General features: G+C 38.6%; 1 protein-coding gene across 1 annotated transcript; it reads left to right on the top strand.

Moving 5' to 3' along the window:
* Window positions 1-1,393: 1,393 nt before the first annotated feature.
* Window positions 1,394-12,713, top strand: tpi1a (triosephosphate isomerase 1a; the record flags this gene model as incomplete). The annotated part of the gene is made up of 7 exons (XM_079258626.1): window positions 1,394-1,505; window positions 3,686-3,809; window positions 4,622-4,721; window positions 5,258-5,375; window positions 7,236-7,321; window positions 9,739-9,826; window positions 12,510-12,713. 7 exons carry the CDS (start codon window positions 1,394-1,396, stop codon window positions 12,626-12,628), a joined length of 747 nt encoding a protein of 248 aa, XP_079114752.1. The 3' UTR covers window positions 12,629-12,713.
* Between the last annotated feature and the right edge of the window lie 462 nt (window positions 12,714-13,175).

Genomic DNA, 13,175 nt, shown 5'->3' with positions numbered 1-13,175 from the left:
TTTTTTAACTTAAAAAATTATTCTATATATAAAATAAAAATGTTCCCATGTAGAATCAAAGGTTTACATTTTACAAGACAACATTAATAATAATCTTAATCTGGTCCTTACTGGGTCTGATTATCAGGTAAATAAAACCTCCAATGAGCAGCAACACATGACATTTAACTCGTGTCATTATTTAAATATCCGTGTAAGAAAAAACTAAGGTAAGCTGGAGAAGCAATGTGATGAATATTAAATGAATCCTATGAATCATGAACCGCCTTTAAATCTCTCACATTGCTGCGAAGATGTGTTGCCTGGTTTTTCATCTCATTCAGGTTTGCGGGAACTTTGCACCGACCCTACAGCGTTTCTATCAGGTTGAACTCTGGACTTTAAGTGGACTATTGTAGCCCTCCTTCACTCTTTTCTTTTCCACCCAATTTGTTGTAGATTTGCTTCTGTAGTTAGGATCATCATCTTTTTTTTATTATTATTTCAATCAGGATTTAGCTTTTGGCCGATTGGCCACATGTCCGTCTCAGTAATACTTTGCTCGACCAGTGCAGCGACTGCAAGTTGCCCTGATTCTGTATCTGAAATGAGGCCAAATCACCATACTCTCACTTCCACAATTTTATTTCCAATTTTACAAACTTAAGTGATGGTGCCATGCTTCTGAAGACAGAAGAGGCTGTTACAAACATCTTCAAAGGTTCAGTCATTTATCTGATTGTTCTACCATAAAGTTTAACGTTAAAAAAGCTAAATGAGGCCTTCAGAGTCTGCAATTTCAACCAGGTTTAAGTGTTAGATGCTTTCTCTCAGAATTGCTCAATTCCTGCACAATTGTCTGAGTTTTTTGTGATCTTGTTAGGGTATCCCCTCCTAGCAGTGCTCTTCAACATTCTCCACTTGTGAACAATAATGTCTCAGTGTAAACTGATGCACTCCAAATAGTTTGGAAATATTTTTTTTAAACTCTTCCCAGATTGATAGACAGAAACAACTGCTTTTCCTAGATCACTGCAGGTATCAGTCTATTTTGGCATTGTGTTAAGATTTAAACTCTTATACAGATTAATTAGGATTTCTAATTTTTACTAGTTATGCAAATAACTTCAGATTAAAATGACGTATCAGTGTTGTTATGAGATGTAGAGCAATTGATGGGTTGGACTCACAAAATGGAGTATAACATCTGGACAGCAGGGGGCGATAAGTGTTCAAGTCTTGCCATAACCCTAAACCAGAGGAAGACGGGTTTGGCGTTGATTGGAGCGCCAGTGCTGATTTTTCCCACAGCACCTGACCTACACACCGGCTGGAATTATCCTAACCTAGGGCCGAACCTCCGGGCCTCCATCTCCTCACTTCACCCGGTATCACCAGCCAACACAAGCTGGCTATGGCTCTCCGGAGGTTTTTCGTGGGGGGAAACTGGAAGATGAACGGGAGCAAGGAGAGTCTGGGGGATCTGATCACCACCCTGAACACCGCCAGCCTGGACGAGCAGACCGGTAACAGACTCACCGAGAAGCGGCTGCAGGTGTGCAGACAGCCGCCTGCTCGACTGCCAGGGATGGTTAATAATACACAATATGCAGAAAAATGATGATGATGATGATGATGATGGGAATCAGGGACAGAGATGCTGCTCAGGTGACACCGTGACATTGAGTCACGTGACGATGATGCGTCGCGTGAATCCTGACGTTTCTGTCCTCACGAGGTGGAAATTAACTAATTATCTTTACTCAGTTTATTATCTTTAGAAAGTTGCTTTTATGCAACTTGTTCTCTCTGCAAGTACAGAAGTTTTTTTTTTTTATTATTATTATCACTCCTGTATCATTTGCTATCTTTGTGGGTTTTAACTGGTTTTAGCACATCTAATTTTAACATTTATAACCCTTCCAAAAACAAACAGATCTGTTTTGTTATTTCTTTTCTGGAGAACTTGCAATACTTGAATTTGGCTGATAATAAAAACTACCTTTCCAGTTACTTCTCTAAGTTATTTATTTATTTATTCATTCATTCATTCCTTGAGTATGGTGTTTCCTTATTACTGATAAATGAGAGTACAATTGGTTCCTAAATTAACTGATTAGTTTACCTAAATCTCTTTTAATGTTTTGTTCATTTACACAATTATTTTTCTAGTTATTGTTTTACCCTCACAATTATACATCCTTTCCAACAATATGCAGACTTGGTGTTAATAAGCCCATGTTGCAATAAAACTGTAGCTGAAAGAAATATAACAAACACTGACACTGAAATCACGTGTTGTTGTTTTTTTCCCTTCTTCTTCTTTGGAAGCTGTAGTAGCAAAGATTTGGGAGAAGAACAAATTTTTCAGCAGTTGTTCACCAGAAAAAATGCTGGAAATGATTTGACCTTATGTTTTGTTTTGTTTTTTTTAAAGCTATAAGACTGATGGTTCCTCAGATATGAAACAGTCCTCTACATTATGATGGATGCCAACTCTTAAACTGTGTCCTGATAACAAGCAATTCCTTCTCTTTCCTTTTTCAAGGTCAGAGGATGAAGTGTCCATGATTTCCAAATAAAAGTTGTTGAGATTTAGATATTTCCGAACACAGCAGAAGTTTTTATCTGGATTTTACTTTATCTTTAATAATCTTTGTCGTTTTTCTTTCCATGGTAAAAATTTAGTCTGTTTTTATAGATGGGTGTTGCTTTCACAAACAATAGTTCCCTGAAGTGTTCCCAGGCCCATGCAATCATAACCATAACAGATTTTTTGGGTTTTTATTGCAGTGCTGCCTTACTGCTAGTTGAGGCATCAGGGAGTCTGCAGCTCTCATGGACTGAAGTTAGTCACCTCTGGCCCAACCTTTTGGAAACAAAATTTCCAACTTTACATGTTAATTAAAGAAAAACTATGCAAGACCATTTTCTTACATTTATATATTTTATATAATCTGATGAATTAAGTGTTTATTGAAGTGTATTTCAGATTGATAAACTGTAAATGTCTCTTAAAGGGTTCTTGGACAAAAAAATAAATTGGAAAAAATGCAAATTACAAAATCCGGAAATGCTGCAATTTTTTTTAATGCCCATTTGTGTCCAAATAATAGTACACAGCCAGGAGTTCCCATGTTTCCCTGTTCCAACACACCTGGCTTCCATTCAACTGATCCAACAGCCAATGACGTTCTGCACAGTGACTGATTAGTTTCAGTCAGGTGTGTTGGAGCAGGGATACATGGAAAACCTGCAGGATTGTGGTCCTCAAGGACCAGAGCTGGACACCGCTGAATAGACAGTCAAATAGCGAAGATTCAAGTTATTTGCTGCAGGTTTTCCCTTTGACCACCTACTTGCAAATAAGCAAAGAATTTCCACTCTTTGTATTGTTGTGGGTTAACTTTGTTGCTTTGTTGCTCCAGTTGGTGCCCAAATCATAGTTTTTTTGTAACAATCCTTTGTTCTATGACATAATTATCAAATGCAGTTTATTGGCTGTACTGTTTTATCTTTGTGTAAAATTAATGAATGAATAAATTCTTATTTTAAATCCCAAAAATGTGTTTAAATTTAGTCTGACTGCTGGAAAAAAGGAGAAACATAAGATTTGTTAGAGATAATGCCGTTTCAGGTTGGTATTTAGGTGCATGGAAAAGTGTCAACACAAGTACAAACCAAAGTTTTGTTGTTGAATTTTCAGAGGTGGTGTGTGGCGCTCCCTCCATCTACCTGGACTTTGCTCGGTCCAATCTGGATCCCAGAATTGGTGTCGCAGCTCAGAACTGCTACAAGGTGGCTAAGGGAGCATTTACAGGAGAGATCAGGTAACTCAGCCACTGAAACACACAGAGTTACGATCAATGAAAGAAGACTAGAAAGTCTAAGTATTTTGCATTTATTATTATTTAGCAAAATGTGCTCATTTCCATTTCTAATTTCTGGACATTTTTAGAGGAAATCGGCGATAAATGCATAAGTTTGTCTCTTATTCCGTTTTTCCACTTGTTAAGCCGAGCAGCTCACTTTTTTTGTTTTCTGATTATCTTACTGAAGAAAAAACTAAAATTCCCTGTTAGGGAAGTCTTAAAGTCTGGGATGAAGAACAATATTTCAGAGGATGCATGTCTATATGTTGCACTGTGACGGTGAATAAAAATGTTTTAATCGGTTGATCTTTTTTCTATATTTCTAAGGCAGAAATATCAAACTCTCCTTTAAGTACCTTCTGAAATGACATTGCTTCTGTCTCACTCATTAAAGCTTTTAGACTGAATGACATCAGACATTTATTTATTTATTTATTTATTGTTAATTACCTTAAAATGAAGTGAAACCGAAAAAGTCATTTGCAGCCAAATCATTATGATTCCAAATTAATAAAATAAACTCTTCCTTTTTATTATCTTTTTATCTTTATTGTTTATGTGGCAGCGACGGTGAGTAATTACATAATTGCACCAGAGTTAGCTAAAAGCTAATTTGCATCTACTGTCTCGGGGCAGGGAGAGACAACAGGACATACAAAATTAAGACATTACATAGAAACAAATGAAGACAGGATACAAATACAACATGACCTCTCAACAGCTGGTCCTCCAGCGTGACTGTGTGTCCAACATGTCTCGTGTCCTTTCAGCCCGGCCATGATTAAAGACTGCGGCGCCGACTGGGTGATACTCGGACACTCGGAAAGACGTCATGTTTTTGGGGAAAATGATGAACTGATCGGCCAAAAGGTGAGACGCTTCATTCACCTCAGAAGATTTTTTTCACAGGCTTTAGACAATAAACAGTCCATCGTGTTTTGGTCCCAGCTGCTTCTCCTGCAAGTGTACAGAACTTCACCTCAGGGATCCTCAATCCAGGTTCTCCAGCGCCGGTGTCCTGCAGGTTTTCCAAGTGTCCCTTGTGGAACACACCAGACTCGGACTCAGAGAAGCTGTGCACATGTCTGCTAAATGCACACAGCAGGATACTTGGAGAGTCTGCAGGACAACGTCCCTCGAGGACCAGGATTGAGGATCCCTGGTTCATTGTGTCAGATTCTCACTTTTATTCAGGAAAGATGTAAAATCCTGAATAACAAAGAACAAGAGCAGATAAAAAGTCCCAACCGCCTCATCGCCAGGTGTATTAAACATATCTGATGCTGCTCGGTGACAACAGCTACAACTCGTCTCCCCAGATACGCTGGATTTCTATGTTTTTAGTTTAATCATCTGTTTGTCATAACCGAATGTCCAGGAGAGTCTCTGACTCTGTTCCTCTTCAGGTGGCTCACGCTCTGGAGAGCGATCTGGGGGTGATCGCCTGCATTGGGGAGAAGTTGGAGGAGCGCGAGGCGGGCACCACAGAAGAAGTCGTCTATGCTCAAACGCAGGTTATTGCAGGTAAATAAGAAGTTTTTCATTTTTAGTCTTTGTTTAATCTGCATTGTGTCCTTTTTCTCATTAATTTTTTAACTTTATTTAATTATCTAAGGGTCTCCTTTTATTCTTCTATTCCTGTGGGGGGGTGATGGGGTTGGCATAATTAGTTAGTTGTCATAGATATAAAGAAGTCATTTGCTTTCATCGTTCTTTTTCATATTTACTTGTTTCCTTTCCAAGTCTTTGTCAAAATGGTGTGTGGAGAGGGAAGGGGCATATCTAATAGTTTATAGTTTTAATTGTGCCTTACCAGAGGACTGCAGATGTAGATTAATATCAAATGGAAACATTTATGTTTAACATTGTGCATGGTCCTAAAACAGAAAAAATAAAAAAAATCTATCTAGTATGACAATTAAATATTTCATAGATTTAATTTTTTTTTTTTTTTAAATGGATAAAATGACTGGGGTTGTTGATGATCTCATGTTTGTGGTCACCTTGTGCTTGTCTGTGTGCTGGAAAACAGTCTGATCTGGATAACATTGTATGTTTGATGATACCCATTAATATGCATATTTAAAAAAACATTTTCATCCTGCTTGCTTCTGTATCAGTAGAGCGTTTACTCAGATATTACATAATCTGATTGATGATATTTTCTCTGGTTGCATGTTGGCCTCATGCATCCTGCTTCTCTACTCAAAGTAGGTTGCGCACTGATTTAAAATGTAAATAGGTCAGTGGTCTCTGCTGCTGGAGAAATTTCAAGACACACAGCGACTTTCTTCCCTTGTTAAATCAGGACTCGCTGTTCCACAACACCACAAAAAAAAAGAAAGAAAAAAAAAAAAAGACAAGTTTGAGAGCTGATGGATGTTTGCAGATTTACACTCCCATTAATATGATTTTTAATCTGGAATTAATTTATGTTTGTCTTTTCTCTTCAGCTATGTGTTAAAGATTTCTTTTTGTTCTGATTTCACAAAGCAGGGAATCCAAAAGAGGGAGTCCATGCAGATTTGCCAAAAAGTGCAGTTCTCCCCTCATCCACGAGGGCAGTGCCCGGTCCTCAGGACCCCCCTGCCCTGCATGTTTTATAGGCAACCCTACTTTAACACACCTGAATGAAATAAAGGGCTTGTTAACAGGCTGCAAAGAACTTGATGAGGAAGTTCAATAATCTGACTCTGGTGCTTTGGAGGAGGATCATGTCTAAAACAGGCGGGCAGGGGGGGTCTGAGGACCAGAATTGAGAAACACTGCATCAGGGGCTCCAAAACAGAGCAAATCCCCATAGACTCCCATTTTAAAAGACCAACTTCACAGCAGAAATAAACATGTTGTCAGCCTGGTTCAAAAATCCATTTTCGGTTTAACAAGTCAGGTTTACCTTCATGACAACTGTGGGGGGGTGAATTTTTTTTTTATTATAATTGATCCGTATTTTATCATGAAATTCTGCATGGGGGCGTGTCATTTTGATTGACAGGTAACAGATATCCTGCTGCAAGAAGGCAGAGTGTAGGACAACTGCAGGTTTAGCCAGCTAACTGTGTGATTTAACTTTAACTCGCCTACCATTGTTAGCAGGTTAGGTCCCGTTAGCTCCTGTTAGCACCAGGTTAGCTTTTAGCTACAGGCTGGTCGGAGTTTGATAGTGCGATTGCACTCATGACGCTGCCTAACTGGTGACGGTAGGAACTGCCCAATGAGATTCAATTAAGCTTTTCAGAAACCTGTGGCTGACGAGGCTTCGTCCATCTTTTGTATACAGTTTATGGTTTTCACTGATAATTAATCATAGATATTTGGGTTTTATAAATGATTTACGTCTTCTGAGCTTCAGTTTTTATGTATAATTCAGGGTTTGTGTTGCAGAGAATGTGAAGGACTGGGCGAACGTAGTGCTGGCGTATGAACCGGTGTGGGCCATCGGGACAGGAAAGACCGCAACACCTGAGCAGGTAAGAAAGAAAAGATGCTGTTTTTATTAATATACACTAACATTTGTTTATTTCCACATCAATCAGATCTGTCTCCTGGTCAAATGCTGTTTCCTTGTCACATTTTCCGTACATTTACAAAAAAAAAAAAAAAAAAAGTTTAAATAAGACTTACATGCCTGGAAAATTAGATGCGTATACCCAAATATTCATGTGTATGAAAAGTAATCAAATAAGAATTAAATCTAAATGAAAATGTTGTGGAATGATGTTTATGAAATGTAATGTGAATATAACTAATATGTCAGGGCTATTTAAGATGATTCTGCTAACTGGGACAAACTGGTGGGAATACCAAGGAACTGGAAAAAAAAAAAGAAAACCATAATGTATAAATACTGAGTGGCGTAATAACTAACAGATTACAGGTGTGTGCTATAAACCAAATGTAAGAGAAAGCAGCAAACACAAGGAGTAATGCCACCTGAGAGTAGCATCACATTAAAGCCTCTTTTCCACCGTGTGTGTGTTCAATGCGGCTGCACCGCGGTTTTATCCAACTTCTGCAATGCTGAGCACCCACCGTTGCAGTCAAGATCACGAAATCGCAAGTTTTAAGTTTATCACTTTATTGCTCCTGCCAGACATCTTACCTAACTAACTGGGTAACATGTAGGAACATATTTATATAAATATCTGTAGTTCCCCCTTCATCCACTAGGGGCTCCAAAACAGAGCAAATCCCCATGGACTCCCATGTTAAAAAAGACCAACTTCACAGCAGAAATAAACACGTTTACAGCCTGGTTCAAAAACATTGTAGGTTTGAAAGGTCAGATTTACCTTAGCTAGTATGGAAAGAGACATATTTATATAAATATGTCTATATTATGGTGCACCCTTCTCGTTTATGCTGTTGTCGTTATAAAAAAATTGTGGTGTTTTAGAAAAAAAATCTTGTGTTTCTATACTTCTGTGATAAAATACTTATCGTCTGTGATTAAATAAAAAAAAAATAAACACATAGAGCCCACTGACTGGTTGTCTTCTAACTTGTCACTGGTAACGACGTAATGTTTACAGAGTTCAGTGCGGGGGACTTTATTTTAAAATTTACAGGATGTTTTACACTGAAGCCGTGTATGATTTCCAGTTTAGCTCTACCTGAAGGGCTGGAAATGACGAGTTGTCGGAAGCAAGCTCAACCAAAAATAGATCTGGGGCCTATGTTTAGAGGAGGGCCGTGATGAGGCGGATCTGACACACACCACTGTGAATTACACTATTGCCTAAAATGGCAGTGATTTGCTGCAGAGGCTGCTTTGCAGCTGCATCGCTCCTGCACACACACTCTGTTGAAATTGAGCTTTAAGGCAGTTTAGATCAGGGATCTCACCAACTCCAGTCCTCTAGAGCCGGTGTCCTGCAGGTAGCAGATATCTCCTTACAGCAACACCTGATTAAACTAAAGTGAATCTCCAACAGCTTGTTAAGTTCTGCACGAGTTTGTTAATGATCCGTTCATTTGAATCAGGTGTTGCTGCAGAGAAACTTCCAATGCCTGCAGGACCGACCTTCAAGTTCAGCTGGTTTCCATGATATTTCAGCTAAAGTTTTATCATTTGGATGTTTAAACCAGCTTTACCGGGGCAGATTTTACAATACATACTATAAAGCTGGTTGTTAACTCAGTAATTTGACCCAGTGTGTTCAAATAAAGAGTAGTGTTCTCTCACATAAAAGAGTTGTTTGCAGCTTCTGACATGTGGACACCCTGCAGAGCAGCTACTTCACCATGGAGGAGCCGACAAATATTCTTCAGAAATATGAAGAATTTAAACACATCATCCAGACCAAAAGAGACTCTGTTGCCATAGCAACAGGCACAGCTGACTCTTAGTCTGTAAATTTGCCAAGTTATATAATTAATTAATCAGAGAGTTAAAATGGACGTTACTCTGATTATTTCCTTACAGGCCAGACGTTTCAGGAAGAGCTTCCTCACTTCCTTCCTTACACATCTTATTTTAGCTTTAATGGAAAACTGTTAAAATAAAATTAGTCTCGGCCTGGTTTGGATGTGGCCTGAAATAGCATGTAAAGTTCTCCTAGAAAATAAATATCATACGCTGATGCAGTAACTTCATTTTGTTATTATTACCGAATCCTATAAAAAGTGATGAAAGCAGATGAGTTACAGGAGTTCTTTATTTCATTTTGGTGGAGTTCTTTTCACAAACTTAGATTTGTTTTAACACGACAAAGAAAAGCCTGTCATCATGCTGACGTCACGGCAACAAGAAAAACATAAAGGCTGTGGAAATTCTCTGGTGAGAAACACTGAGGTGGAGGTTTGGACATTCAGGGGTTCACAGATCTCAAAAGTCTCAAAATGTGTTAACAAATATCTAACGGTGTTGTTGGTGTTTTGTTTTTAGGCTCAGGAAGTCCATGAGAAGCTGAGGGCATGGCTCAGAGCAAACGTCTCAGATGATGTGGCCGATTCTTTGCGCATCATTTACGGAGGTCAGTCATAATTCTTTCTCATAATCCTCTGACATTTACAGACACGTTCACACCGTTTGGCCTGTTTTAAGCAGACCGCGGTCCACTTCCAGGGATAGTATAGTAACACTAACTACACTTTGATGAAAGTGAGGGGGGTCTTGGTTCCTTTGCAAACCGAACCAAACAGAAAATGGCATCTGCCGACTCTAATAAAGCATCAAGAAGAGGAAGAAAAGGATGCAGATGATTGTTGAGGTAGGAGGAAAGACAAAGCCAACAGCATGTTTCAGTAAATGTGTTCTGCCCATTGGAGTAATAATAGGAACCCAAAACCAGAGTTTGGGTCAAATATCACACACCCAAACCTGAACTGTTATACCTCCTATTGAAATCTGGACCCAACCCATTTATGTATAACCTGCAACCGGACCCGCACATTAAGTCAGGGGTGTCCAAGTCCAGTCCTGAAGATCTGCTATCCTGCAAATCTTCTCCATCACACCTGAAGCAAATGGCTCTACTCCCTCATCCACGTGTCATTCAGCTCTTCAGAGGCCTGGTAACAAGTCATTTATGTGATTTGTTCTTATATTTAATGTGATTAATGCTGTATTATCATCGTTCTCTTTGACAACGAGGAAAAAGGAGAAGACCACAACTCAGTAAATATATTTGAAGCTTTATGTTTTTTAGGCAGAATTTGATCTTAAGATTTGTTTAATTTGCAAACTATCACACTAAACCACTCGACCTCCTCACTTCGGTCTGGTATTTTGCAACTTGGAGAGCTTTATTTATTTGATGGGGAAAATGCTGCATAAATCAGATATCATCCACCATCCCTGAGTTCAGCTGGGATCTGATCCTGAATCATAGAACCAGTAGCAGAAAAATATCTCACTGGTTGCTCTGAACGTGGAAGGACAAGGACGTTTCTCCCAATAAGTGCAAGGTTTGGAGCTACTCCTGCAGAGCTTCATAATAAAGGAGGAAACAAGGAGAAATATTTTCTACCTGCATGATATTTAATCTGTCATTTTTACCTGCAAAACCCTCGTAGCACCCTATTCTATATATCGACTGAAACGGCCACATTGAGTTTAGCAAATACATTTTTACATGAAAAGTCCCAGACAGCAGAGACATTTTGGCCAAATTCAGACTACTTTAGCCTCTTATGTCTCATTTACAGCACTGGGAAGTGGTGTGTGGGCTAAATATGAGTAGCCAGCAAGTTTGCAGCAATTTCCTCATGGGCCACACGTGGCGTTTCTGTAGCTGAGGCCATGGAGTCAGGGCCTTAGATCACACAAAACTGCAGATCTTTCTTTCTTTTTATTTGGATCCCCATTAGCTGCACCAAAACTGCAGCTATTCCTCCTGGGGACCGTCACATAGAAAGCAGAACATTTCACATTATAAACAAGCAAAAAATAAAAGCAAATGTATAATTTAAAGTGGAACTATTCTTTATTTCTGAGACCAGAAGGGCTGGGATTGATCGAGTTATTGTCACAAATGGCTTTATTTACTTCAGACCGACCCTCTCCGTAGGCTGTCAGATCAGCCTGTGGGCAAAACCAGTGGATTGAGACTCTTCCGCATTAAGCCCCGCCTCCCGCCACTGCACTACATCGGGAGCGCAAACCGAACGGAGAGTGTGCTGGAGCTCAAACTCAAACATGCGTTTAGGTGATAACAAACAGCGCTGTTCACATGTCTGATGAGGATTCAACACTGTAACAATGTAGAAAGCTCAGAAAACTCCAAATACCATAATAGCACCCCTTTAATAAGAAAAGGAAAATAAAAGATAATTGTATTACATGCTCAACAATAAATCAGGAACAATGTATATTCATATATTCTATTACAAAACATCGATAAATATTCTATATGTATATATTATACTAGCAAAAGACCAATTTTACTAAGATATTTATATCATTTGTATTTACTTTATAAATATAACTGACAATGTTATACATTATACATATTTAAGAGATATTTGTTTAACAATTTCATTTTTTTTAAAGTAACATCTATTTCCAAGTGTTTGGGAAGACAGTTCTATGCATAGATCTGTAGATCACAATTTTTTTACAATATTTTGTATTTGTCTGTGGTGGTGAAAACGACCTCTGACAGCATGTCTCCTGTTGTAACTGTGAGTTTCAGAACTGAAACATAATTCTTTGTATTGAACATGTGGGGTTTTTGATGTGGATACAACAAATATCAGTAATTTTTTTTTTCATTGAAAAGTTTATTTGAACATAGTAAAATCTAAAAACAAAAACAAGAAAAAAAAAACACAAAACAAAACATAGAAATAAGAGATGACAAAATGTTCAAAAGGAGTGGGTAGAAACATCAGCTCATATGTAATCCCACCCCAGTGATGAGCAATACAATATCAGTAACAACAAAATGAACCCATAGCAATACAACAGTAGCAACCCAGTAATTATTAATACCTATATAAGAATAATAATGAATAAAGTAATGTGTCTTTTACCATTAACCAGTTTAGATCTTTATGCATTTTAAATATATTTCTTCTAATGTCACAACCAAGAACAATAAACCAAAGATCTGCGCCTCATCTGGGCAAACATTTTTTACCATCTGAGACATGTACTGTATCTGACTGGGTTCATTTTCCAGCATGAGCGAGTGGATCTCTTTCTCTGTCCTCCAGGTTCAGTAACTGGAGCAAACTGTAGAGAGCTGGCTTCTCAGGCGGACGTGGATGGCTTCCTGGTGGGCGGAGCCTCTCTAAAACCAGAGTTTGTGGACATCATCAACGCACGAGCTTAAGACGCAGTTAACTGCTCAGTCAGGACCAATAAAAACCACTTTGTCCTTTTAGGCTTTCACATGTTGCTGTGTGTCTGCAGCCTGGGCTGACTCACCTATACACAGATGTGTGTATTAATATGCAAAATACATAACCTGCTCAATTAGTTTGCACAAATAAGCTGCTATCTATATTAATACAGACTAAAAATGGTGTTATATTTTGACTTTCATCAGACTGCAGATAAAAAGTGGAGAGAACGAAATCATATTCTAGTGAATCGTGAGTAAAACCTGTTAAGTTCTCATCCTTACCATCCATTAGCTTGACTGATGACGTATACAGAGAATCTGTCAGCCCAGGCTGTTTGGTGTGTGCACTGCCGTGATGTCTGTCTCACCCACATCTAACTGCACTATTCCTGTTACTTTAGTCTGAAACAATCAAAGTTCCACATGAAATTTACTTGTATAAACAACACTAAGAGAAAATACATCTGTTTTTGTTGGAGCTCAGTTTGATGGAATCAGGGACATTTAAAAGCTTTACTGTGTGTGCTGGCTGAGG

This window comes from Telmatherina bonti (assembly GCF_933228915.1).
Source record: "Telmatherina bonti genome assembly, chromosome: 19".
Taxonomy (NCBI): Eukaryota; Metazoa; Chordata; class Actinopteri; order Atheriniformes; family Telmatherinidae; genus Telmatherina; species Telmatherina bonti.
This window is presented reverse-complemented; position numbering and strand designations above follow the sequence as displayed.